Raw genomic sequence first — 24545 nt, 5'->3', positions numbered from 1 at the left:
GCTGCTACTGCTGCTACTGTGACTGCTGCGTGATGCAAAATATGAAGCCCTCTTGGTATGTTTTTTTAAAAAAAAAGACAAAAAATACCGTAAAATCCTGTTGATTATTGCTATTGCTTTGACCACAAATTAAAAAGAAATTTCGATAAGCAAATACAAATAGTGTAAATTGTGATTAGCAGTTGAGCAGATTAGCAGTTCGAAGGTGAGATGAAGACTGCCTAAAAGAACAACAGATGGATCAGATGGGTGGCTGTTTCTTTTGCTTTCGCCCGTTAGTTCAATTTTACTCTGTAAAAATTTTTTGGAAAGAATTTTACTGTGGTTATATATATATATATACATATGTATCTTAGTAATTAAAAATTAAAATTCTTTTGTTCTTTTTCATTAAAAGGAGACCCAAAGTTACACAAACGAAAAAAGTAAAATTTCTTTTTGCTTAGATTTAATTTTAATATATATATATAATATAATATTTGGGTTACACAAAGCCTTTCCACAATGCACAACAAAATTATTATAAACAATAGGAGACGAACGAAAAAGAGAAAAGAGAAGAGGAGGGGGTGTAATATATTTTGTGTGCGCGGGCAAAAGAGAGGCGGTGGATACAAAAAGTACTTTTTTTCTTTGGAGAGAAGTGGGGGGAAGATGAGAAAGAGGGGAGGCTGGGGAAGAAGACTGGGGATGTGAATTGTATGACAGACACGCAAATCATCAAAAGAGTCAACCAGCAACATTTGTACCTTTTGAATCTATTGATATCAAATGAAATGATAACCAGTTTCCTCACACACCAGCCACTTCATAATAACTAAAGTAGACTACTTTCATCAAGAAAAAGAGGAGGTTACTTTTTTGTGTGTATCAAAGTATGTATAATATTATTATTAGTCTAAAGCATGTATTATTATACATATCGTTCTCTGGGTGTATGTGTTTGTGTGTCTGTGTGTCTGTGTAGATAAATAAATCAGTTCATAAATTTACATATGCCAATGGGAGGGTCGGTTGTTAATATATATGTTTAAGTTTAGATGTATGATCTAAAGTATGTGTGCATATTACTACTAACCATGACTGTTAACTTTAATAGTAGTAGTCATGAGTTTTGTTTAGCTGAACTGCAAGCAAGAAGATAAAAAAAAAAGGGGGAACACAGACTGATGCTACTTTGTACATGACATATCTGATATGTGTAACTGAGGTGTATCTGTTAAGAAATAGGTTTGGTATATGTGCTAAATATATATATATATATATATATATATTCCCCTCTCTACTCCCCACTTTTTTTCTTTTTCATCCCCAACAAAAGTTAAGAGTTTGTATACATCTACAAAAAGGGATCACTATGATGAAGTGTGGTTGTGTATATATTTAGTTAGTACTTAGTTTGTTAGTACTAAATACTTTGTTAGCTAGTTTATATATAGATATAATTTTTTTTTGTTGGTTAAAAAGTTGATTAAAATACGTTTGATAAAAGACACACACGGAGGGTGTAAAAAAGAAAAATAATAGAATAGTAATTTTGATATTTTGATACGTTTCAAGTGTCCTATTTCAGATAAGCCAAGATACATACAACATAATACGTATACGTATACGTATATGTAAATTTAGTTTAGTCTAGACTCTTCCCATCCACACTAACTTAGATACATATACAAAGGAAGCACTACCAATCCGAGCACATGACTCAATGTGTCCAATATAAATCATTCGATTGATAGCAATCCTAAAAAATTAACAGAGACAATAGAGTTAGACCATCATCATCTATTTCTTCTATTGTCTAAATACAAACAATAAGAAATTATAAATTAAAATATTTTAAGTACCACCAAGAGATTAACTGAATTCCGAAAACGCAAAATAAAATAAAGTATTGATATAGAGTATGATTTGTATTGTTATTTTAATTGTTTTGTGTGTGTACTTTATAACAATAAAAGCAAGAAATAACAAAGAGAATAAGGTTTTCGGAGATTAACAAAAGGAATTTTATCTACACCGAAATAGGAGATTACACAAAACCGTTCAATACTATAGGAAAAGGAAGGAAAAAAATTTTTTTTTTCCTTCTTTCTGTTCATTCATTTCATTCATTTTTTTGTCTTGGCTTAAACAAAATATGATCTGATAATATTATCTGAAAATACTACCAATGGCTACAAAAGCTATAAACATCTCAGTAAAATTGTTATAATCGCTTGATACATGCCTAAAGTAATGCGTATCTGTATAATCACATCTAACCATCAATAAAAAGATCTACCTACTACATAGTACATACAGAGTTATATTATACGTAACTCAAAGTATTTATTACGCTTTTCAAATTTTTTTCAATCTTCCTTACTAACAAATTAATCTAATCTTCAACACGTTTTCTAATACAACCCAACACAATTTCAATTGGATGTAAGAATCAGCCCTTTCCTGTCACCCTTCATCCCCCATAGCACCCCCACCCCCGCCCCCACCCTCATTCACTGTTAACGGAAGAGAGTCAATCTGTCATCATACAAACAAGCCAGAAAAGACAAACTAAAGCCCACATAAGCCCGCTTTCAATACTTTCCCCACCATAGTCTACTATTGTGTAGTCTTTTGTTGTCAGGTGTAAACCCCATGGCACAGACAAAGATTTTGATGAAACAAAATTGAGAATAAAAGTTCTTAATTGGGTTATATTAAAAAGATTTTAGTTGTTTGTGTAATTTGTAATATCAGGCGGGATAGGCATAGAAGAAAAAATTTTCCCATACAAAATTCTTCAATAACTTGTTTTTCTAGGAGTAGTCTTGTTCATCAAAAGAGTAAGTCTATGAGATTATTGGGTATATTTATGAGTGATAAGAATGAACATAAACATCTGCTTTTGGATTTGTAATGGAAAGATGCTGAAAAAGCAGTTTTTCTTTTGACAAATTTTCAATGATGGACAAAAATATTGCAAATTACGTATAATCATTGTTTACTATCCATAGTGTAAAACTCCGAACCGGTCCAAGGGTGAAAATTTTGCACATAACAACCCTTCAATTGCCAAACCAGATCCCATCAAAAAGTTTATTGCCTAATGGATTAAGAAACAAAAAGAAAATATCAAAGGTCATACGTAATAAAAAAAGTACAGTGCAATACTGGCTGACGTTGTAGCTTCGGGTATTTACACTTTCACAAGACAGCTCTATTCTAGAGGGACCTGTGACTGGGGGAGGGGGAGGGGGTGTAATCTACACTTAGACGAAAGAGAATTGGGTACAAGTTTCATTGGATTGGTTGATATCAATTTTAAATTTAAATTTAAATTTAAATTAAAAAGAAAATTATTACGTGTTTTTGTGTATCTTCAATTAAGCGCGTCATTATCTCTTTCCAATTTCATCCCTTTCACAAAAGAAAAAAGAAAATAAAATAAATTTACAAATTATAAAAAAAAAGAGAATCCCTTTTTGCACAAAACTGTGAAGCCGCAGAAAGAAGAAAGAAGAAAGAAGAAACAACCAGAGAAAAAATACATTACCTTACTTTATTTTACTTCATATGGCATCATAGAAAGAACCCTTTTGTTGACTTAATAGTTTTGTTATTAACATTGACACATTACTTGTACTTATATATGATATATGCATACGCAAGACTTTACTCTGCATACATATATATATATATATATCAGTCATCCAACATTTTGACAAAATGTGACAAAACTAACGTTGAATGATCTTTTTGTCTTTTTTTCGCCCTCTCTTTTTTGTCTTGTTTCAAACCACCTCTTTATCCCTCCCTTCCCCTTATTTACGCCTGCTTATTCTCTTCTTTGGGACCAATGCCGCCTGTAACGCATTCATTCAATCATTCACCTCTAATTCTTCCCCTTTGCATTCTAAAACTACAAACGTTTTTGTTTCAAATGCCCGTCTCTCGCCTTTTTTCAAATTCTTTTATTTTTGTTGGGCTCTTTTTTTCTTTTCTTTTTGTATTTTTTAATTGATTTCTGCAGACAAGAGCGCCTTTCTGTATTATCATTATCAATTCTTTGTATTAAAATCCCCCTGATTATTCATTCTTTTTGAGTTAGAAGAGAAAGTTGCACATAAACAGAAATACAACTGCCATCTAGTATCCAGTTTGACCGTTTCCCTCAGCAACCAGATTGACCTTCACCTTCACAGTGGGTCGATTCAATAATCTCTAACTCTGTATCACTAAGTAGCGAAAGAAGTGGGATTCATGTGTTCACATGTGTGTGAAGAATTAGTTTGCGCAAAAAATTATCAGAACTGCTCAGAATTGGCAATGTCACTAAGAATGCCTAAGAATATTCGAGGCTTGCAAAGTAAACCACACAGAAATAGACACAGTTAGCCAAAAGGATTCATGTAGAAGGAACAGAGAGTGTGTAGTAAGGGAGATGAAAAATAACAATTGGATGATCAGTGGTGTTTGACATTTAAGACTTTAATTGCCCTATTTAGAGATGTATCATATGTAGTTCTACTTCTTGGCACCGTATCTTGACACGGTTTTACCATCCGGGATGCTAAACAAAACAGCAGATTTACCTTCTTCATATGGTACATCAACTCTGTAGTAACCCTTTCTCTCGAATTGAATAATGTCACCAGACTTCAACTTGGCAATGTTCAAATCAGCAAATGCTTTAGTGTGGAACTCAGTCTCGGGAGTGATAAAATCTTCAAAATTATCTTCTTCTTCCAACTTGTCCTTGGTAATTAAATGATCGAAATCAGCCAAGTCAACATTAATCTTGTCTTTGGTGTTAGCTAACCAAGTCAACTTTTTCGAAGTCTTACGGAAGTCACCTTCCAAGTGCAAGTTGGCCTCAACCGATTTGACGACGTCACCCTCCTTGACTACCTTGGATACAATGACGTTACCCCAATCCATGAAAGTGACTTCTTCACCTTCTGTCAAATCAGCATCAGCCTGGTCAATGAGAACTTGATTGGCAAAAATGACTGATTTAGTACCCACATCTGGATTCTTTTTATGTTTTGGCTTGGATTCAGTATATGGCTCTGATGGTCCATTCAACAATTTGACTGGCACTGCATTTTCAGCTTCAACAGCGGTAAACCTTGGAGCAACTGGATCAATAACTTTTTTATTTAATGCCCAAATAACAGACCAATCTAAATTGATAATATTCTTAGATGGACCTTGGGCCATGATAAAGTTTCTCAAACCCTCGACAGTCATTCCTCTTCTTCTTACACCCCTAACAGTTGGAAATCTTGGGTCATCCCAGTTGGAAACATAGTTTTTGTCAACAAACCATTGTAATTTTCTCTTTGACAACAATGTTCTAACAAAATTGACTCTTCCGAAGTCCCAAATTGCAACTGGACGCAAGTTTAAAGCCTTTTGAATCCATTCATACTGTGGGTTACGGTCCCTATATTCATTAGTTCTCAAAGAGTGGGTGACACCTTCGATGGAGTCAACAACAGGGACGCAGAAATCGTAGATTGGGTACATTTTCCATTCAGTACCGGTTCTGTGGTGAGGCGTCAAGTTGCATCTGTAAATAACAGGATCTCTCAAGGCTTTGTTTAAAGCTTTGTAGTCGATCTTGGCTCTTAAACAATTCTTTAAACCCTCTTCAGTACCATTTTTCATCTCCTCGGTAAAGATTCTCAAGTTTTCCTCAACCGATCTATCTCTCCTAGCTGATGCATCACCAACCATTCTTTCCTCTCTCATCTTTTCTGAAGGAGTGTCATCACAGTAAGCTTTTCCGTCCTTGATCAATTTTACTGCTAACTCGTACATGTCCTGGAAATAATCAGATGAATAGGTAATTCTGTCACCCTTGATACCCAACAATTGTAAGTCTTCAATAATAGAGTCTTGAAACTCAACTTTCTCCTTGGTTGGATTGGTATCGTCGAATCTGATGATTAATTTACCCTTGTAGGCATGAGCAAAATATTCATTCAAAATGGCGGCTTTGGCATGTCCAATGTGCAAGTATCCAGATGGTTCTGGTGGGAAACGAGTAACAACTTTACCAACTTCTGCACCGGGCAAGTCAATTTCAAAACTAGCCTTGTGAGTTTCCTTCTTGCCACCGGCTGATGCCTTGGCATTTTTGGCAGCCTTTCTCAACTCATTCAAGGAGTTAGTGAGTAATTCAGCAGACTTGTCGAACCTGCTGTCACTTTGAGCTAAGAAGTTGTACCATCTTGAGACATTAGGGTATGTTTCACTCTTCAACACAGAAGCCATGATAGGGTTTGCACGTAAAACACCCCATAAGGCAATATCAGCCAAAGTAACTTGGTAGCCAATAATGTAAGACCTAAAGTTCAAATGCGCATCGAGCTTCTCCAAGTCAGTGGCTAAATCTTTAAAGTTTTTGGTGTAAAACTTCTCCAATGCTAATTTAGTCCACTCTTGTGACTTTGACTTTTCCAAAAGCACTTGTGAGAATGTTTGCGCTAAATAGTCCAAAGCATCTAATTGGTCAATGAAGGTTTCCCCACCTGGTGTGACTAATTTAATGGCTGCTGTTGGTGTCTTGGAGTCAACGGATTTATCATCAACAAATTCGACAGGAATTGATACATCAATATCACTGGAGTTGATGAAAAATACTGAAATCAAAGTAGGGTATGGGATAGTAGCAGACTTCCCAGCTACGGTTAATTTGAAAGACATGTTTGATGCTGTTGTACCGTTCTGGGATGAAATTTTTTTTTTTTTTCAATTATTATTTTTTGCTTTTTCAAACATGAAGTGTGTGTGTCGCAAATCTCCCAAAAGTCGGAAATACCGAATCTAACCACGTTGTTTACCCAGCATACCCTTGTTAATTCCTGACAACTACAATGTCGAACAATCAACCACGAGCTGGATCACCGCTTCCTGAATTGAATAGGCCAACAGCCAAACGGTCTCCTTCTATTTTGGTTACCGATGCACGGAGTCATCAAGTCAAGGGGGCTAGAGCTCCATTTGCAGGGCACAGTTTCAGAAAGCAACAACAACGCCAACAGCAGCAACACCAGTCGTCGTATAGTTTCGAGCAACAGCAACATCAAAACGCCTTGCTGAAACGATTAGCATTTAGAAATAAATATACCGACATCTCAGTTGACAAGTTGCTAAGCAATTCCAGTGATATCCCATCGGGTCAGAGTAGGTTTCCATCAAAGTTGGGCCCGAGTCGAAACTACGATAATAGTGGCTCATCGTCACCTCCACCACCTCCTATTATAAGCCCTTCTAATCCCGAGTCAAGAAGGAATATTAGAAGCATACCGAAACTATCACAGTCATTACCATCGAGGACGTCAAAAACCTCACAAAAGTTGGTATTGATACCCGATGAGCAAAGGCACGGCGGATCGCCTCCACCAAGCTCAGGCAATGAAGATCGTTTGATACAACCTCTTGATAGTAGTTTGGATATACAGGCACAAATTTCTCGGTCAAGAGCAGAACTAATGCCAAAGGAGAAGCGAGCACAGGAGTTTAGTCGAATGACTGCCTACTTTATTTGCGAAGAATTCAACCTAGCATCTGTTGCCAAATTTTTGAGAAAAAACCACGAGGTAAAGCCAAGGTTATATGATGAAGCGTTGTACGTGCCATATACATTGCCATTGCTACCAGGAACCGATGGGTTACGTGTCAAATCGAATAATTCCATCAAACTACAGGCCAAAAATAAGCATATGGAAAAGATGATTAATAAATCGGAGCAAACTGACCATCTTTATGAATATTATTCTGGAGTGGAAACCCCTGAAGATGCTAACAATTACTCGATGGACCCAGAGTTGGAGAATTTTGATAACAGCAGCCCTTTTGATCCTAGTGAGCCGCAATTTTTTGCTCCTCCATTGGATGAATCAAGAATCAGCGATGATGGAGATAGTGCAGACTCAAGAAGTGCCAAGAGTGACAAAAGCCCCAACAAAAGATCAGTGGAGATCCACAGCTCGCTGTCATCTGTACATAACCTGTCGGATGTTTCTAAGCACCATGCTGAAATGTTTGTTTTAGCATATGGTGTTGTTGTGTTTTGGAACTTTTCCGAAGTTCACGAAAAGAATATTCTTGCTGATTTAGCATTTGCGGAGCAGGAACTTCTCATAAACCCCATCGACGAGCAAGATATTGAGACTGAGGAGTTCCACTTTGAGTATGATAGAGACATACACAGACCTAGGATATATAATGATATGATCACTTTACGATCTAGTGATCATCTAATAAAACTCACAATGTCTCATGCAATAGCTCAGCTGACAAAATTAGGTTTATTTGAGAGCAGAATGGTTAATATCTTGCACCTGATAAGTAAACTCCCCAAGAAGTTGGCATTGACGGGACGATTGGGGTTAAAGCGGAACCAATTATTGAAGAAGTCAGGCAAGTTATTCAAATTGCGCGTCGATGTCAACTTGTCCAGTTCGATATTGGATACTCCCGATTTCTTCTGGTCCTTTGAGCCTGCATTGCATCCTCTATACAACGCTGTAAGGGAGTATTTGGAGATTGACCAGAGAGTCCAGGTGTTGAATGATCGGTGTAAAGTATTTTTGGAGTTTTCCGATATCGTCACTGATAGCATGAACGAGAAGAATACCAACCGAATAACTTGGATGTTGATTATCATTATATTCCTCAGTCTTTTTGTTAGTGTTTTTGAGTTTATATTGGAAGTATTGTAGATCTAATAAAAGTCCTTGGTAAATTTATTTCGCGCCACTTTCAGAACACGAAAAAGTTGTTGCAAACTCATATGCCGTCACTAATGGTTCTACCGTCCATATATTCGAGTCAAGGACTATCTGAAAAAGACTCAAACAAGGTAATTACCTCTGGGAACAACCAAGACAAACGTCCAGTTGAATACACATTGAAAACCATAGATGACAAAGTTCAAGCAGCAGTTGAAAACCAAGATCATGATGAAGACATCGAGATGGTCCCCATGGACAACGAAAAGGAAGTTGATTTGATAACATCATACGTCAGTCAACTGCGAAATGTAAACTACTACGACGATGACGTGGATATGAATATAGAGCAGGCTCCTGATTTTACACTAGTCGGTGGAAATATATCATTCTTGATTATCGATACAAATTTCTGCATTTCCCACCTAACCATTCTCGACGAGCTCGCGAGATTAGCCAACGACTTTGGTATAAAGATCATAATCCCCGTATATGTAATCCAAGAGTTGGACGGATTGAAAAATTCAAATAAGTTGGAGAATGATGATTCAAGTAATGAATCAGTAAAAAACTTTGCCAGATGGGCCAATGACTGGATATATAACCAGCTTGCTAATAGTCTGGGCGTCGTCAAGGGACAAAAATTAAGCCAAAGAATAAATAAGGATTTGACAAAAGATGATGCCATTCTCGATTGTTGTTTATACTTCCAGGAATATTATTCCCAACACCTCATCGTTCTATTATCAAATGATAAAAACCTTTGCACCAAGGCTTTAGCTCATGAGATTTTAACAGTCAGTTTTAGGACAGGTATGGAGGCGAAGTTGATTGGACAAAAGATTATGGAAGAGAGCATGTCGAGGTTTGGGCACCGCGAAGCAAAGTATAAGCCAGTTGCAGGCTCTGGTACTTCATCTATACAACCGGGGTTTATTGCGCCAGAAATTACCCAAGTTGCTAACTTAACGACTACAAACCCAGGGGCTTCTCCTCTGGCTTTGATTTATCGAGAGGTCCAAACGCTACTATTTAGTGTTTTACACCACTGTATGGTGGCAGAATACCAAGAAGATATTGACCTAATACGTGACTATAAAAAGGAAAACGTTGTCAATTTGCTTCAATGTAGCCAATTGTTGATTAGATTTTGGCTTTCCGTATTTCAGCAGTACTTTAAAGCTATGCCAGGAAGATTTGTGCCATTTGAAGAGGTGGGGGAAGGTAGGCGACTGAAGAAAATACCAGTATACGTTGATGAACCAACGACGGAGAATGCAGGGAAATTTGTCGACTTTTGGTCTGCGGTGTTGAAAGTGTTGTATCATGGGATAATGAATGAACAAGAAAACGAAGTATTAGATCTTTTCATAGCTAGATGGAAGGAGTTAGCGTCGCAGGTTTGATTAAAGCTGACCAATTTTCTTGCGTTTTGAAGAGCGCTTTGGTGACAGACTTTGTGATCGCTTGTGACTAGTAGTGGGTGTACCATTGGAAGCTGGCTTGGAAGTCCGGCTAAGTTGAGAGTCAATTGGCTGTTCCAACTCCTGCGATCCTTCTTTTTTTACCGGTAGCGTATTTCTTTCATTGCAGACCCACGTAGTCGCAACTGCTTTTTCAATATCACGCCTAATAACATCTTCTAAACTTTGGTTTTGATATCTTTGCTTCTGAAAACCGGCTTTCACCTCTTGTTCCCACTCTTTCTGGTCAAACGTGGTGATGAATCGAAGCACCTCTTTGTTGTTTTTCTTGTACTGTCTTATTAGTTGTTCGCCATGGGTCTGCTTAAAGTTCAATTCCAAAAACTTTACGTAAGAATCCTTGGCATCCAATACGTGCTTGAATTGGTTTATTTCATACTGTAGGTATGTGTTGTTCACAAACTGTTGACAATTTAGTTTACATAAGAACGTTATTGACATCTCTGGCTCTTGCTTCTTCAATTCAAAGCTCCAGGAAAAGTCCAAATCAAGCTGTGCAATGATGTCACCGCAGTTTTGGAAGGTGATCTTATGAGAAATATTCTTTACCAAAGCTTCCAACATCAAAATCAATTTGTCATTGGTCAACCCGTCGATTCCCAATTCTTTACCAAAGCTTCCAACATCAAAATCAATTTGTCATTGGTCAACCCGTCGATTCCCAATTCCTTACCTTTCTTGGTCAAATCCTGTTCGTTCAATTCTTCCAACCATACCTTCTCAAAGTTGGTCAAGTAAAAGCCACAGATGAGCCGCTTGTAATCATATGAAATTCCATAGATGCAATGACTTGGTTGTAGAAAATCAATTGCCTTAAAGTGCCATTGTGCAGGTAAATCATACATTGAAACGTTTTAGACCAAATGATACAAACCCCTTTTTTTTTTTGGTCTATCCAAGTATGACCAATCAATTGACAATAAGCGACCAGCAGTGGCAACAACTTGTCAATAGGGTAAAACAACAGTACCATCAGAATGATTCAAGTAGGTTCCTTATCTCCTTTGCTGGGGTCCCCGGAGCAGGAAAGACTACATTTGCAGGTCAAATGGCGATTGAGTTGACAAAACAAGTTGCGCCCACCATGGTCCTTTCCCAGGATGGATTTCACTTGTACAGATCGGAGTTGCAATCGATGCCTGATGCTGAAGAGGCAATCAGACGAAGAGGAGCTCCTTTTACGTTCAACTCAAAGGCATTTGTCAAATTGGTGGCGCAATTGAAGAACAAGAATATCACAGTAAAAGCTCCATCATTTGATCATAGGTTAAAAGATCCCGTCGAGAATGATATTGTGATTGACCCAATTGTGGCGATAGTGATTATCGAAGGGAACTATACGTCGCTTAAAGATGAAGGATGGAATGATATCAGTTCCTTTGTTGATGACACTTGGTTCATTTCAACTCCTGAATCAATAGTAAGATCACGGATCATCAAACGCCATTTGGACGCCGGCATTGCTAAAACCGAGCAAGAGGCAATTGAGCGTGCTGATGGTAGTGATTTGCAAAATGCAAGGTACATTGTTGAAAATTCTAAGCTTACCAATGTCCTCATACTCGGTTCATAGAGATTTTTTATAGATCTAAGCTTTTATTAACGTCTATTACTTTGGTTCCACATTGTATTTCATCTTGATACCCATAGCCGAAAGCTCACTGTCCAAGTATTTCAACACAAATGGGATGGCAACAGTGGTTGTATCATCACCTCCCACAAACTTAACACCATGGCCGTCCTCCCAAATATCTGCATCTTCGGCATAACCATCATATTTATCTAATCTAACAGAACACCTTCTACACCTTATACTTGCCATTGATCCAATTCTAGGAACCGAAGTTTGTGTAGTTAGTATTGAGCCACATGATTTACATATCGAAGTTTGTGTGTAATCTGAACAATTCAACAATCTATCTTGCAACAAGAATGCAGTACCGTGACCAATCAACGCATCTCTTTCCATCTCACCAACACGAATACCCCCTGATCTCTTTCTACCTTTGACAGGTTGCATGGTCAACGAGTTAACAGGACCAGTCGATCTAACTTGGAACTTGTCGTTCACCATATGTCTTAATCTTTGATAGTAAACACATCCAATATAAATGTCGCATCTCAATTCCTCACCCGTAGCACCGGAATACATTGGCTCATTACCATGGAAATTGTAACCTGCTTTTAACAATTGCTCTCCAAAGTAATCTGCCGGAGTATCGGACTCACTAAACTTCCAAGGAGTGGCATCTTGCGCAACACCATGCAAGGCACCCGCTTTACCCGCCAACGATTCCACAAACATACCAATTGTCATACGTGATGGGAACGCATGTGGATTGATAATAACATCAGGCTGCATACCGCTTTCACTAAAAGGCATATCTATTTGTGGCCATTTTCTCGAACAAACACCCTTTTGACCGTGTCTGGAGGAGAATTTGTCACCAATTATAGGCTGTCTTGTGATTCTATATTTGATGGTGACTTGCTGACCCTCGTTATCACCCGCATCATCACCGAGTAATTTTACTTCTTCGATATATGCTGGTTCGGACGAGTGATATGTTTTTACTTTGGTCTTTCCGAGGGTGTCATCATAGTAGGCAAGAATTGGGTCACCTTCTTCCACTTTGACCCCGACTAAAGGAAACCCATCATCATCTAGCTTCGTCTTCCATGCCTCTGGCCATTCATCTTCACCAAAGCCAAAATGTTGGGTAATCGGATCACCTCTTCTTCTCGATTGTGATAAGTCAATTTTTTCCACTTTGTAAACAGTACCATATCCAAAACCTCTCTCATCTGCCGACTTGTTGATAATCATCGCATCATCCATATCGTAACCAGTGTAGGAGATGACCGCAACAATTGCATTCATACCATTGGGGAAATTATCCATTCCATAGTCATCATATAAGTTGGCCTTGACTATTGGTGTTTGACCAGTTTGCAAACGATACAATTTGTTATCCGATCTGTGTACCAAAGCAGTACCGGGAGTACCCATTGTCTGCTTACCCATCTGACACTGGTACATATTTCTTGGAGATTGATTAAAGTCGGAGAATGGAGTCAAATTAGCCAAAATGGATAAGATATTGGTTGGTGAGAATTCAACGTGTGAATGAACATTATTTTCAATCTCTTCTGGTGTTACTGCAACGTTCATGTATACTTGTTCGAAAGGACCAACAATATCTTGCTTACCCAAAGGCAAGTACTTTACGGGCCTCATCATTCTAGAATGACCACCAAAGAGGTACAAACCTGGGTATTGACCTTTGGTTGATGGAGGGACATACCCAATTTCCAAATCCAATGGTAATCCATGAGTGCCCTCAATTTTCCAGAACCGCAATGTGTCAGCTACAATCTTACCCTGTTCGTGAGTGGTCCAACCAACAATCTTACCGTCTAATTGTACACAGCATAAATCTGGGCCTGCGGCAAATGCATTGGCTGGCGACACACCTAGCTGAGCCAAGGCAGCAGGAACTTGCGACACATCAGATGCAGTAGTGGAAATAATACATTTATGCGACAAATGATTTAATAACCCACATGGAGATCCATCGGGAGTGTGAACTGGGCACAAAAATCCCCACGATTCAGGTAATAATTTACGAACGGTGGTGGTTTTCAACTCGGCAAAGAACGAACCTCTATGGACCATTCTGAAATGGGAAATAAAACGATGGAAATTAATCTTTTCCGCCACAACAGTATAACCAGAAACTTGTTGTAAATCTAAACCAGATTGTGAAACCAAATTACCAGTTGACAAAAAGTACTGCAATTTTTGACCTATATTTTCATTGATTCTTGAAAATACTCGGGTGATGTACTTGCGATCTGAAAAGTTAACACCAACGCCACGGTTTATATCTGATTGCACTTGAAGTTTGAAATTTTGTAAATATTCATCGATCTTTTCCTTAATAATCATACCATATAAGAATCCTCCCAACAATACTTCCTGATGTTGCGTAGCATCTGGATTATCTGGGGCACAGTCCCCTGCTACCAATGAGTACAACTTACGGATCATAAACAACAACATGCGGAACTTGTCTTCGTTGTTTGGCAAATGAACAAGAACAATACGTCTCAAGACTTCTCTTCCTACTTCAATATCGGACACATCGGGTGTTGCTCCAAAAACCACTCTGAACTTGTCACCCAAATATGCCAATGTCTCCTGTTGTGAATGCAAATTGTACGCTTTGAATGTTCTCAATAATAACTCCAAACGATCAGTCAAGAAGGAGTTTTCAACATCATGACCAACTATTCCATCAAAAATTTCTCGGTCATTTGTTTCAACAAGAGCTTTCAATATCATGACAACTGGTACCAAATATTCGTTTTTCTTCCACGAAAACCTAAATGTGACGTTACCATCATTAAGATAGTGTAATACATTTGTTTGTGAAGTTTGGTCTGGTCTGACCGATCTGATTTGGATACCATATTTCGTGTACGAGGCACCTCTATTACCAAAGGAAGGTCGAATGATTGCCATGGGATGATTTCTTCGCTGGACAATCAACATACGAATCAATTTTTCGATACCATTAACGATAAAGTATCCTCCTAACTCGTCACTTTCCTCTTTTGCCTCAACCAATTGATTTGGGGACATCTTTTGTAAATGGCATCTATTCGATTTCAACATGATGGGAATCTGCCCTGCTTCTCTAATTTCACTTTGCTCTTCGCCGTCATTTACACACCAAGTGACATTCAACATCAATCTCGCTTTGTACGTGGTCATTCTCTCACGACACTCACTTGGGAATGTCTTTCTATTTATGGATAGTTTGTCTGTTGATGGAACGCTTGGCTTCGCTATTGATACCGATTCCACCCTAATGTTCAACTTGTTGCCCAATCTATCAGTCTCTTTGGAATCAAAGATGGTCTTTGATCCAATGTCTTTGACTGCCATATTTAACAACCCATCATCTTCGCCCTCGGTCAATGCATTGAAGGATCCGATATGGGGTGCCACCGCATTCTCTAATAGCGGGTAGGCTGATTTATCTTTGGGAGGATTTTGAAACCTCTTTTCTCTTTCTAGAGTACGAAACTGTGCTTGCGTCATGTAGTGGTCTGTGAAGTAGAAGGGGTGGTATGTAGATTGGTTTTAATTTTTTTTTTTTCATTTTTTTCTTCAGAAATGAGTTGAGATGACTTTTTTTTTGTTTGTTTAAGGTTGCACAAAAGAATAATGCCAATATCTTTTCACCAAGCATGGCTAATTCCAAGTATGAATACGTGAAAGCGTTTGAAAGGGAGAATTATCTACTACCGGAGACATACATTGTGATACGTGTAGATGGCAAAGGATTCCACAAGTTTTCCCAGTATTATGGCTTTGAAAAGCCAAATGATATACGAGCATTGAGGGTTATGAACAAGACCGCTTTGAAAGTAATGGAGAGATATAGCGATGTTTGCATGGCCTATGGAGACTCGGACGAATACAGTTTTTTGTTACGAAGAAAATGTGAATTGTATGAGAGGAGAGAAATGAAATTGTGTACCCTCTTTGCTAGCTTGATGTCAACCTATTATATGTTCTATTGGAACTTGGAATTTGGTGAAAACCCAATTCTGGAGGAAATGATACCAACGTTTGATGCAAGGGCAGTGGTCTACCCCCACTTTGAAGTTGTAAGGGACTATTTCAGCTGGAGACAAGTGGATTGTCACATCAACAATCTATACAATACTGCCTTCTGGAGTTTAGTGAAACTTGGCCTAACCCCACAAGAATCCGAACAAAGACTAATGGGTACTGTATCGTCCGATAAGAATGAAATATTATTCAAAGAGTGTGGCATTAACTATAATAATGAATTGGAGATATTCAAAAAGGGGACAATCTTGGTACGAGAGCTTGTTAATTATGCTCCCAAAAGTGATCTTAGTTCCAGACAGAAACAAAGAGAAGACAAAGTTAGAAGAAAAGCAGAGATAAAGCTGTATCATGTAGATATTATTAATGATGACTCATGGTGGGAGTCACGTCCGTGGTTAAGTGAATAGAAAAGTGATGTGCGCATAAATTCTTTTAGTAAAGGCAAATTAATTTAAATTAAAGTAAAGCAGAATAGAATTTTTTTTTTTTTGCTACTTCCATTTCCTCTAGTAAGGTCTCCAATCAGCCATGTCGTCAGAAGAAGAATTGATTGTATTGTTTAGTAACGTTGGGTTTGATGAGAAAAAGTCAAAGGATATTGCCAAGAACAAGAAAGTAGCTGGATTGTTACAATCGGTGTTGACAAAGTCATCGGTTGACACATACACTGACGAGAAAAAATTGACATTGTTACACCAGTTGGCAGTATTGGAAAATAAGAATGGGAAGCCAATCCCTAATGTCGAGTATTTAATCAGTGGAATCAATAATGACGAAATAAAGACTAATTTGCAAATCACGGAGGGGATTAAACACTTGCAATCTGAAGCATCACCAAATCAAAATGACTTTAATGAAGCAACTGGTGTAGGTGTTGAAATTGGGGAACCACAAGTCAGAGAAGAGATTGGTAAATATCTTGACACAATCAGTTACAAATTGGAAACCGAAAGATATTCCGTCTTGCCTAAAGTCATGTCTGAAGTGAAAGCGCAACCATCTTTGAAGTGGGCGCCACCTAATTTATTTAAACCAGTACTTGATGACTTGTTTTTGGCTCGGTTGGGCCCTAAGGATGAAAGAGATGTGAAAAAGAAAGAGAAAAAGAAGCCAGTGGCTGCCGCAGCTGCAACAGTCGCGACTGCCAAACCAGAGCCGGAAAAGGAAAGATCCATGTTTTCGGAGGGTTTTCTCGGCGACTTGCATAAGGCAGGGGAAGAGCCACAAAAATACCCCGAATTATTAAAAGCCCATCGTGAATTCATCAAGGGACAGGTATACACTCGTTTCCCCCCTGAACCAAATGGATTTTTGCACATTGGACATTCAAAGGCCATCATGGTAAATTTTGGATTTGCTCAGTATCACAAAGGTAATTGTTATTTAAGGTTTGACGATACTAATCCTGAAGCGGAGGAAGCAAAATATTTCGAATCTATAAAGGAGATGGTGGCTTGGTTGGGCTATGAACCGTGGAAGATCACCTACTCCTCCGATTATTTCGATGAATTGTTTCAATTGGCAGTTGAACTTATCAAATTAGATAAAGCTTATATTTGTCATTGCACACCTGAACAGGTTAAATTAGGTCGTGGTCAGCGTGAAGATGGTTCGATGGGTGGTGAAAGATTTGCTTGTGAACATAGATCTCAATCAATTGAACACAACTTGGCTGAATTCTTAGCCATGAAGGAAGGAAAATATGCAACTGGTGAGGCCACCTTACGTATGAAGCAAGATTTGACTAGTCCTTCACCACAAATGTGGGACTTAGTTGCTTACAGAGTATTGAATAAGCCACATCACCGTACCGGTTCCAAATGGAAGATATACCCTACTTATGACTTCACTCATTGTTTAGTGGATTCTTTGGAAAACATTACCCACTCGTTATGTACCACTGAGTTTGTCTTATCCAGGGAATCTTACGAGTGGTTGTGCGACAGTTTACATGTATATAGACCAGCCCAACGTGAATATGGAAGGTTGAACATGACTGGTACAATTATGTCAAAGAGGAAAATTGCCAAACTAGTAAACGAAGGATACGTTAGAGGGTGGGATGATCCTAGAATTTATACCTTGGAAGCGATCAAGAGAAGAGGTATACCACCGGGTGCCATTTTGTCGTTTATAAATACATTGGGGGTCACTACATCAACTACGAACATCCAAACTACCAGGTTTGAAAGTGCCGTACGTCAATTCCTCGATCAAACCACCCCTCGGTTGTTTTTAGTCTTGAATCCAGTTGAAGTTCATATTGATAATTTAGCAGATGACTTTGAATTGGAGGTGGAAATTCCTTACAAGCCAGGTAAAGACGTCAACTCATTAGGCAATAGAAAATTGAAATTTACTAATCGTGTTTACATCGACCGTGGTGATGTTAGAGATGAACCTGCTGATAAAGAGTACTATCGTTTAGCCCCAGGACAGCCAGTTGGGTTGTTGAAAGTTCCATTCAATATCATTTTTAAATCTGTCGAAACTGTCCATGGCAAGACTATTGTTCATGTTGATTACGATAGCGCCCAAGCAACAAAAAAACCAAAAACGTATATTCAATGGGTGCCTGTCAACAATTGCATCCTGGTTAAGGAGGTCCGTATTTATAACCAACTCTTCAATTCTGAAAACCCTGCCGGTCATCCTGATGGTTATCTTGCTGATATCAATCCTGCTAGTGAGGATGTTTTGACCAATGCTGTAATTGAATCCAATTTTGAAGAAATAGTTGTCAAGTCTCCCATGAATTTGACTATTCCAGATTCACAATTTAATATTAAAGAGGATAAGGGTAATCATACCATTCGATTCCAGGCTTTAAGAGAAGGGTATTTCTGTGTCGACAAGGACTCGAAAGATGATGCTTTGGTTTTGAATAGAATTGTAACTTTGAAAGAAGATGCTAATAAGTAGACTTTGTTTAGATGTATATGAAGTATTCGGCTTTTGTGAAATTGCGCAAAACAATAGAGCGGCACCAAAAAAGAAAACACAGAAACTGTCAAAAGATAACAGCATTGGCGACCTGGTTTCTTCACCCCAAGATGAAGTTGTTTCATATACACATCCATCCGGGTTACAACTGAATACCTCACTTAGAAATCAATGGATACGACTCTCTTGAGAAGCAAATTGAACTAGGTAACATTATTCGCAAGAAGAGACCAAGAAAGGATACTGAGTACTTGTCATTTCCGGGATGCAAAGTCTGTGAAGGACGTAGATGTGTTGATGTTGTCAAGAAATAGGCCCTGATAGGGGAGTACCAGGAAGAAGCAGGAGCATGTCAAAGTAAGATTTCACTTTGAAAGAAAAGGGTCACTACAGAGTTGATGTGGAGGAAAGGCAAACCCACTTCAAAATACGGCACCAGTAAGTAGAGCCATCTACAAGGCATCTCTAGATAACTCGATATATATATTCTAAATACTACTCTAATACAACGTACGTGTTCAACCCCATAACAAAGCGACCCAGTCCCATCCCTTTAACTTCGCAAATGCAGGCTCGGGTCTACTCTCAACGTCGTAAAACAACGGCTTCAACTTAACCTCAGTCGGTGTCAACAACTTGGTCTTGAAATATAGTTTGCCGAAAACAAAAACCACCAAAGCCAATGGGATGACAAAGTAGGCACTGAAGAACTGGGCAAAATCCCAATAGCCGTGAATGAAAACAGGAAAGCCTCCAGTTAGTAAGAACAAAGTCGAAAAGAACAACGAATAGTAGCCGGAATACGCGCCGACGGCAAAGGTGTAAGGCAAGTCCTTCCTGGAGTAGCCCTGTGCTTTCAAAGCTCTCAACATGGCAATGTAGTTCACCGAAATCACAATCCAGTCACATAACAAAACGGAAGAGGTAATACTTTGAAACCAACTAAATACGTTTGCCGAAGTATTACTCACCGTTAAATATGCTAAGGGTAAAAAGGACGAACAAAATATAACAGCAACGTAGGGTAAACCATTCTTGTTCACTTTTAAGAACACCTTTGGTAATTGTTCCTTTATAGCAAGGGCATAAATCGTTCTGCTCCCCTTTATGATCCCCAAGTTTGCCGCAGACAATGCCGATGTTAGGACGATAGCATTTATAATATGCGGCAACACCTTTATACCCGCCAACGAGATTGCCCTAACCCATGGCGACCCCGAAGCAGTACCACTAGGCTTGGCAATAACAGGGTCATCAAACGGCACAATCAACGACAATATAAACACCATCACGAGGTAGATAATTAACACTCTGAAAAACACCCTCTTTGCAGCACGATGTATTGCCCTTCTTGGGTATTTGGTTTCACCAGCTAACATCGCAATAGACTGCACACCACCGAAAGCGTAAACGATGGAATTAACAGCTTTCCAGAAGCCCAAAAACTTACCCAAGGATCCAGTAGCATATTTGGCAGCAAATGGTCCAGGTGTCTTCCAATAATGGAAGCCCAACCTCTCTTGGCCTGGTACACCGCCCAAGTCGATGATCAACCCAGTTAATATTAATCCAGCGCACAACAAGAGCTTCAATACCCCGAAAAAGAATTCAATCTCGCCATACCATTTGACGTTGTAGCAATTTGTGGCTATGATGACAATCCCGAAGATGGATATCCACAACGCAGGGTTGATATCTGTCCAGTAGGTGACGATAACGGATACGGCTGCTAACTCGCCAGGCACTATTGCTGAATATGTGCTGACTATGCCTATGGCAAATCCAAGGGCTTTATCGACAAAGTGCTCGGCATGGGCCACATATGATGACGTGGCTGGGTACAAACATGCAACTTCAGTCGATGCAACCTGAGACGCCCCAACAACACTACCAACTAGAATGTAACCAAGAAGCATACCTACCGGGCCGGTAGTATGCAATGTACCACCACTGGAAAGAAATCTATGAAACGTTAGTCAGTATACAAGACACTCCCATTAAACAATCGAATTCGTTTTTACATACAATCCAGTGCCAAACACTCCAACCAAGGCAATCATACCGATTAATCTGGCATTCAATTTTGAACTTAACCGGTTCTCGTGGTGGAAAATTCCGTTGGCATCCTCTATATCTTGTTTAGAGTATTTTGAATTCAAAGACTCAGTATCAGAAGCGTCAGCAACGACATCGACTTGAAACTTTTGGTCTTTCTGATCTTTGGACATGTTTGGTTTTATGGCTAAGTTGTAGGGGAAAACTCAGCAGAACTAGTCTCTATATATAGATAAACACTAAAGAGCTGGAGTATCTAGGGCGTCAACCGTTTCATTGTGTACAAATCGTGGCATTACTGTCTGCCAGGCTAAAACTGTGACAGAGTTTGAGCACACCATTTGCAAAACAAAGGCTGTATTCACCGCCAAGAATTAAAAAAGTGTAAATTGGCTTTTCGCAATAAAAGCACTTTTTAATCGAATTACCACAATGTCTGGGGGAAGGGGCGATCCTTGTCCCCCAATCTGTTTCAGTGGAATAAAGCTCAATTATATAGTTAAAAATCCAGCGCCAAATATTGTGCTACTTGCCAGACTATGCCCTCTGCCAACTTTTTCATTGGATGCATACAGCCCTCAATCCAATAAAGCCAATCATAGATTCCATACCGAGCTCGTGGCTCTAATACGGTTGATTATTTGCACTAACTGAAAAACCGCAAAAAGCATATTAGAGTCTCTGCGTGAAGGCGAATACTGTGGTTTGTTGAAATCCTTTTCAAAGTGTGGCTCCAGAACATTTCAGCTTTGTGCCATACACCGGCCAAATCAATTTGCAGTTTACAATGGAAGTTTGTTTAAAATCTGTCAAAAATCGAAATAAAACTATAAAATCTGCAAAAGAGTAAAACTGAGCCAAAGCTTTCTAACCCCACAACAACGTAAACAACCGCCAACCTCTCAACTTTGGGAAGTCTGGCTCCGGTTTGTTCTGTACATCATACAACAACGGCTTCAACTTGACTTCGCTTGGTCTGATGTAGTGCGTTTTGAAGAATATCTTTGCAAACACAAGCAACACCAATCCCAACGGAATGACAAAGTAGGAGCTAAAAAATGTGGCAAAGTCCCAGTACCCGTGAATAAACACCGGGAAACCGCCTGTTAATAAGAAAATGATGGAGAAAAACAACGAGTAGAAACCAGCGTATCTGCCTCCAATGAATGTATAGGGGAGGTTTTTTCTTGAAAAGCCTTGTGCGTCTAAAGCTCTGTGGAGTGCGATGTGGTTAGCAGCTATGACGATCCAGTTGTATAATATCGCTGAACTAGAAATATTTTGAAACCAACTGAACACATTGGCAGAGGTGTTGCTTACACTTAGGTAAGCCAAGGGTAAGAAACAAGATGCGAAGGTGACTCCTACATAAGGCAAACCATGACGGTTCACCTTCAAGAAGACCTTCGGTAATTGCCTCTTTCCTGCCAAAGCATACAACGTCCGACTGGCTTTGATTATCCCCAAGTTAGCAGCAGACAAAGCAGACGTCAAAACAACAGCGTTGATAATATGGGGCAACACCTTGATACCGGCCAATGAGATTGCCCTCACAAAGGGCGAAGCCGAAGCGGTACCACTAGGTTTAGCAATTACTGGATCGTCATATGGAACAATCATGGTCAAGATAAACACCATCATGATGTACAATGAAAACACTCTGTAGAATACCCTCTTGGCAGCGCGGTATATAGCTCTTCTGGGGTGCTCCGTCTCGCCCGCCAACATCGAGATGGACTGGATGCTGCCAAAAGCATACACAACTGAGTTGACTGACTTCCAAAAGCCCAAGAACTTGCCCAACGAACCAGTAGCATATTTAGCTGCAAACGGACCGGGGTGTTTCCAGTAGTGAAATCCAAGTCGTTGTTGTCCTGACACTCCACCCAAGTCAATAATCAACCCCGTCAAAATCAAACCAGCACACAATAAGATCTTCAACAACCCAAAGAAGAACTCAACCTCCCCATACCACTTGACGTTGTAACAGTTGACAGAAACAATCACTAGCCCAAAAATTGATATCCAAAGCGCCGGATTGATATCTGACCAGTACGTCATGATGACAGCGACAGCAGCCAACTCGCTCGGAATCACAGCCGAGTAAATGTCAATCACACCCATGGAGAAACCTAACGACTTGTCGACGAAATGCTCGGCGTGGGCAACAAAGGAGGATGTAGCCGGGTACAAACAAGACACCTCGGCTATGCAAATTTGCGAGGCTGCAACAACCGTTCCCACAAAGACGTAGGAGATAAGCATACCCACCGGACCAGTAGTGTGAAGTGTACCTCCACTCGAAAGGAACAACCCTGTTCCAATGACGGCAACCAAAGCGATCATGGAGATCAATCGAGCATTCAACTTCGAGCTCAATCTGTTTTCGTGGTGAAAGATGTGGTTAGCATCCTCGATATCTTCCTTTGAGAACTGGGAAAAGTTTAACGACTCAACGTCGGATTGTTCGGTGACAACGTCGACTGTAGAGTTTGGATCTTTTACTTCTTTAAACATATTGGCGGTGGATGAGCGGTGAGAGGAGACTAGTTTAGACATTTGTGGAAAGTGTGCTACATTTATAGAGCTTTCACTAAAGCCTGACATTGTTCTGTCAACAATAATGCAATGTGTCCCATAGATCAGGGCAAAGCTTCCTGCAAATTAATTCATTTTGCAGAGGCTCATTGTTATATATACAAACCTTAATTATTGTTTTTTGCAATTTAAGTAGTGCGAGGTGGAGATACGAGGTGAAACCAAACTGACTGGATAATAATACAAGAAAGATTTGGTGTTGACATACCCAGCTGCTGAGCTCAGTTTACACCACGTATACTCTTCATTTGCGCATGCCAAGCTTCTTTCTGTCAGACTTGTCTTTGACAGCTGACAAAAGTTGCCTTCTATAATCACCTCCACATGTTTGCGCAGCTTTGTGGCCAGTCGTGCAGGAAACAAACACATCCACAGATTTACAACTTCCTTAGCCACTTATTAAGGCGGTTTTGAATTTACCTATTCGATGTAAATAATTTGCTTGCTTTTGCTATTGTCTTAAACTGTGGTGTTTTGTTGCATCAATCAATAAATTGGCTAAATTTGCACAAACTGTGGCTCACCACCGTCATTTTAAACACCTTATCTCAGATTTACATTTAAGCGACGACAGCAAATTAAAACCGAGAGATATGAAAGCGACCAAAACTGGTGCAGACTTGCTTAAATCAAACTTCCAGAGGGAGCTTTTCACTTGTTGAAAATCGCCGTTCAGAACCAATACCTGTACCGGGGAGGTCATATTTCTGATGCAGCCAATATCTTTGACGTATTGAAGTGTGGTTCACCATCGTAGATGTCGTAGAATCGATCCTCAGAGCTGTTATTTTGATCATCACATGGCAAGGTTCACTCCTTGAGTAGTCGATTTGTTGAGTTGTCCACACAGTCCTGATGCTTTTCTGATATCACACCTTTTGATCCACATGTGAGTGCTTGGAACAGCAGCTCCTGGTATGAATCCAAGACTGTTTGATCTTGAGATCCCCTTTCATTACCCTTGCATATATGATTCGTAGATCACATACTGTTCAATACAATAATGCTTTGCAAAGGTGTTTTGATAAACATTTTTCCAGTCAACACCAGAAAACACTCGCCACATCATTCTACATCTCCAGCTCTTCTTTT

The 24545-nt window shown here is 39.3% G+C and overlaps 10 protein-coding genes across 10 annotated transcripts; 5 read left to right on the top strand and 5 right to left on the bottom strand. All coding sequences in view use genetic code 12, as the record gives it.

Annotated features, from left to right (window-relative positions):
• Positions 1–4509: 4509 nt before the first annotated feature.
• On the bottom strand, positions 4510–6696 carry GUS1 (glutamate--tRNA ligase; the record flags this gene model as incomplete). Its single annotated transcript, XM_051813941.1, has 1 exon — positions 4510–6696. One exon carries the CDS (start codon positions 6694–6696, stop codon positions 4510–4512), a length of 2187 nt encoding a protein of 728 aa, XP_051674200.1.
• Positions 6697–6866: 170 nt separating this feature from the next.
• Positions 6867–8717, top strand: CANMA_000192 (uncharacterized protein; the record flags this gene model as incomplete). The annotated part of the gene is made up of 1 exon (XM_051813930.1): positions 6867–8717. The coding sequence occupies one exon, from the start codon at positions 6867–6869 to the stop codon at positions 8715–8717; it is 1851 nt and encodes a 616-aa protein (XP_051674199.1).
• An 83-nt stretch (positions 8718–8800) lies between these two features.
• CANMA_000191 (mRNA-processing endoribonuclease) lies at positions 8801–10132 on the top strand (the record flags this gene model as incomplete). The annotated part of the gene is made up of 1 exon (XM_051813919.1): positions 8801–10132. One exon carries the CDS (start codon positions 8801–8803, stop codon positions 10130–10132), a length of 1332 nt encoding a protein of 443 aa, XP_051674198.1.
• Positions 10133–10199: 67 nt separating this feature from the next.
• Positions 10200–10924, bottom strand: CANMA_000190 (uncharacterized protein; the record flags this gene model as incomplete). Its single annotated transcript, XM_051813908.1, has 3 exons — positions 10200–10241; positions 10322–10826; positions 10884–10924. 3 exons carry the CDS (start codon positions 10922–10924, stop codon positions 10200–10202), a joined length of 588 nt encoding a protein of 195 aa, XP_051674197.1.
• Positions 10925–11111: 187 nt separating this feature from the next.
• CANMA_000189 (uncharacterized protein) lies at positions 11112–11783 on the top strand (the record flags this gene model as incomplete). The annotated part of the gene is made up of 1 exon (XM_051813896.1): positions 11112–11783. The coding sequence occupies one exon, from the start codon at positions 11112–11114 to the stop codon at positions 11781–11783; it is 672 nt and encodes a 223-aa protein (XP_051674196.1).
• Positions 11784–11819: 36 nt separating this feature from the next.
• On the bottom strand, positions 11820–15317 carry RPA135 (DNA-directed RNA polymerase I core subunit; the record flags this gene model as incomplete). Its single annotated transcript, XM_051813886.1, has 1 exon — positions 11820–15317. The coding sequence occupies one exon, from the start codon at positions 15315–15317 to the stop codon at positions 11820–11822; it is 3498 nt and encodes a 1165-aa protein (XP_051674195.1).
• Positions 15318–15466: 149 nt separating this feature from the next.
• On the top strand, positions 15467–16264 carry THG1 (tRNA guanylyltransferase; the record flags this gene model as incomplete). Its single annotated transcript, XM_051813876.1, has 1 exon — positions 15467–16264. The coding sequence occupies one exon, from the start codon at positions 15467–15469 to the stop codon at positions 16262–16264; it is 798 nt and encodes a 265-aa protein (XP_051674194.1).
• A 121-nt stretch (positions 16265–16385) lies between these two features.
• On the top strand, positions 16386–18779 carry GLN4 (glutamine--tRNA ligase; the record flags this gene model as incomplete). The annotated part of the gene is made up of 1 exon (XM_051813867.1): positions 16386–18779. One exon carries the CDS (start codon positions 16386–16388, stop codon positions 18777–18779), a length of 2394 nt encoding a protein of 797 aa, XP_051674193.1.
• A 539-nt stretch (positions 18780–19318) lies between these two features.
• On the bottom strand, positions 19319–21028 carry CANMA_000185 (uncharacterized protein; the record flags this gene model as incomplete). The annotated part of the gene is made up of 2 exons (XM_051813857.1): positions 19319–20762; positions 20826–21028. The coding sequence occupies 2 exons, from the start codon at positions 21026–21028 to the stop codon at positions 19319–19321; spliced, it is 1647 nt and encodes a 548-aa protein (XP_051674192.1).
• A 694-nt stretch (positions 21029–21722) lies between these two features.
• On the bottom strand, positions 21723–23372 carry CANMA_000184 (uncharacterized protein; the record flags this gene model as incomplete). The annotated part of the gene is made up of 1 exon (XM_051813846.1): positions 21723–23372. One exon carries the CDS (start codon positions 23370–23372, stop codon positions 21723–21725), a length of 1650 nt encoding a protein of 549 aa, XP_051674191.1.
• Between the last annotated feature and the right edge of the window lie 1173 nt (positions 23373–24545).

The sequence above is a fragment of the Candida margitis genome (assembly GCF_024628925.1).
Source record: "Candida margitis strain CBS 14175 chromosome Unknown scaffold11, whole genome shotgun sequence".
NCBI classification, from domain to species: Eukaryota; Fungi; Ascomycota; class Pichiomycetes; order Serinales; family Debaryomycetaceae; genus Lodderomyces; species Lodderomyces margitis.
The sequence above is the reverse complement of the archived record's forward strand: the minus strand, read 5'-3'. Positions and strand labels throughout refer to the sequence as shown.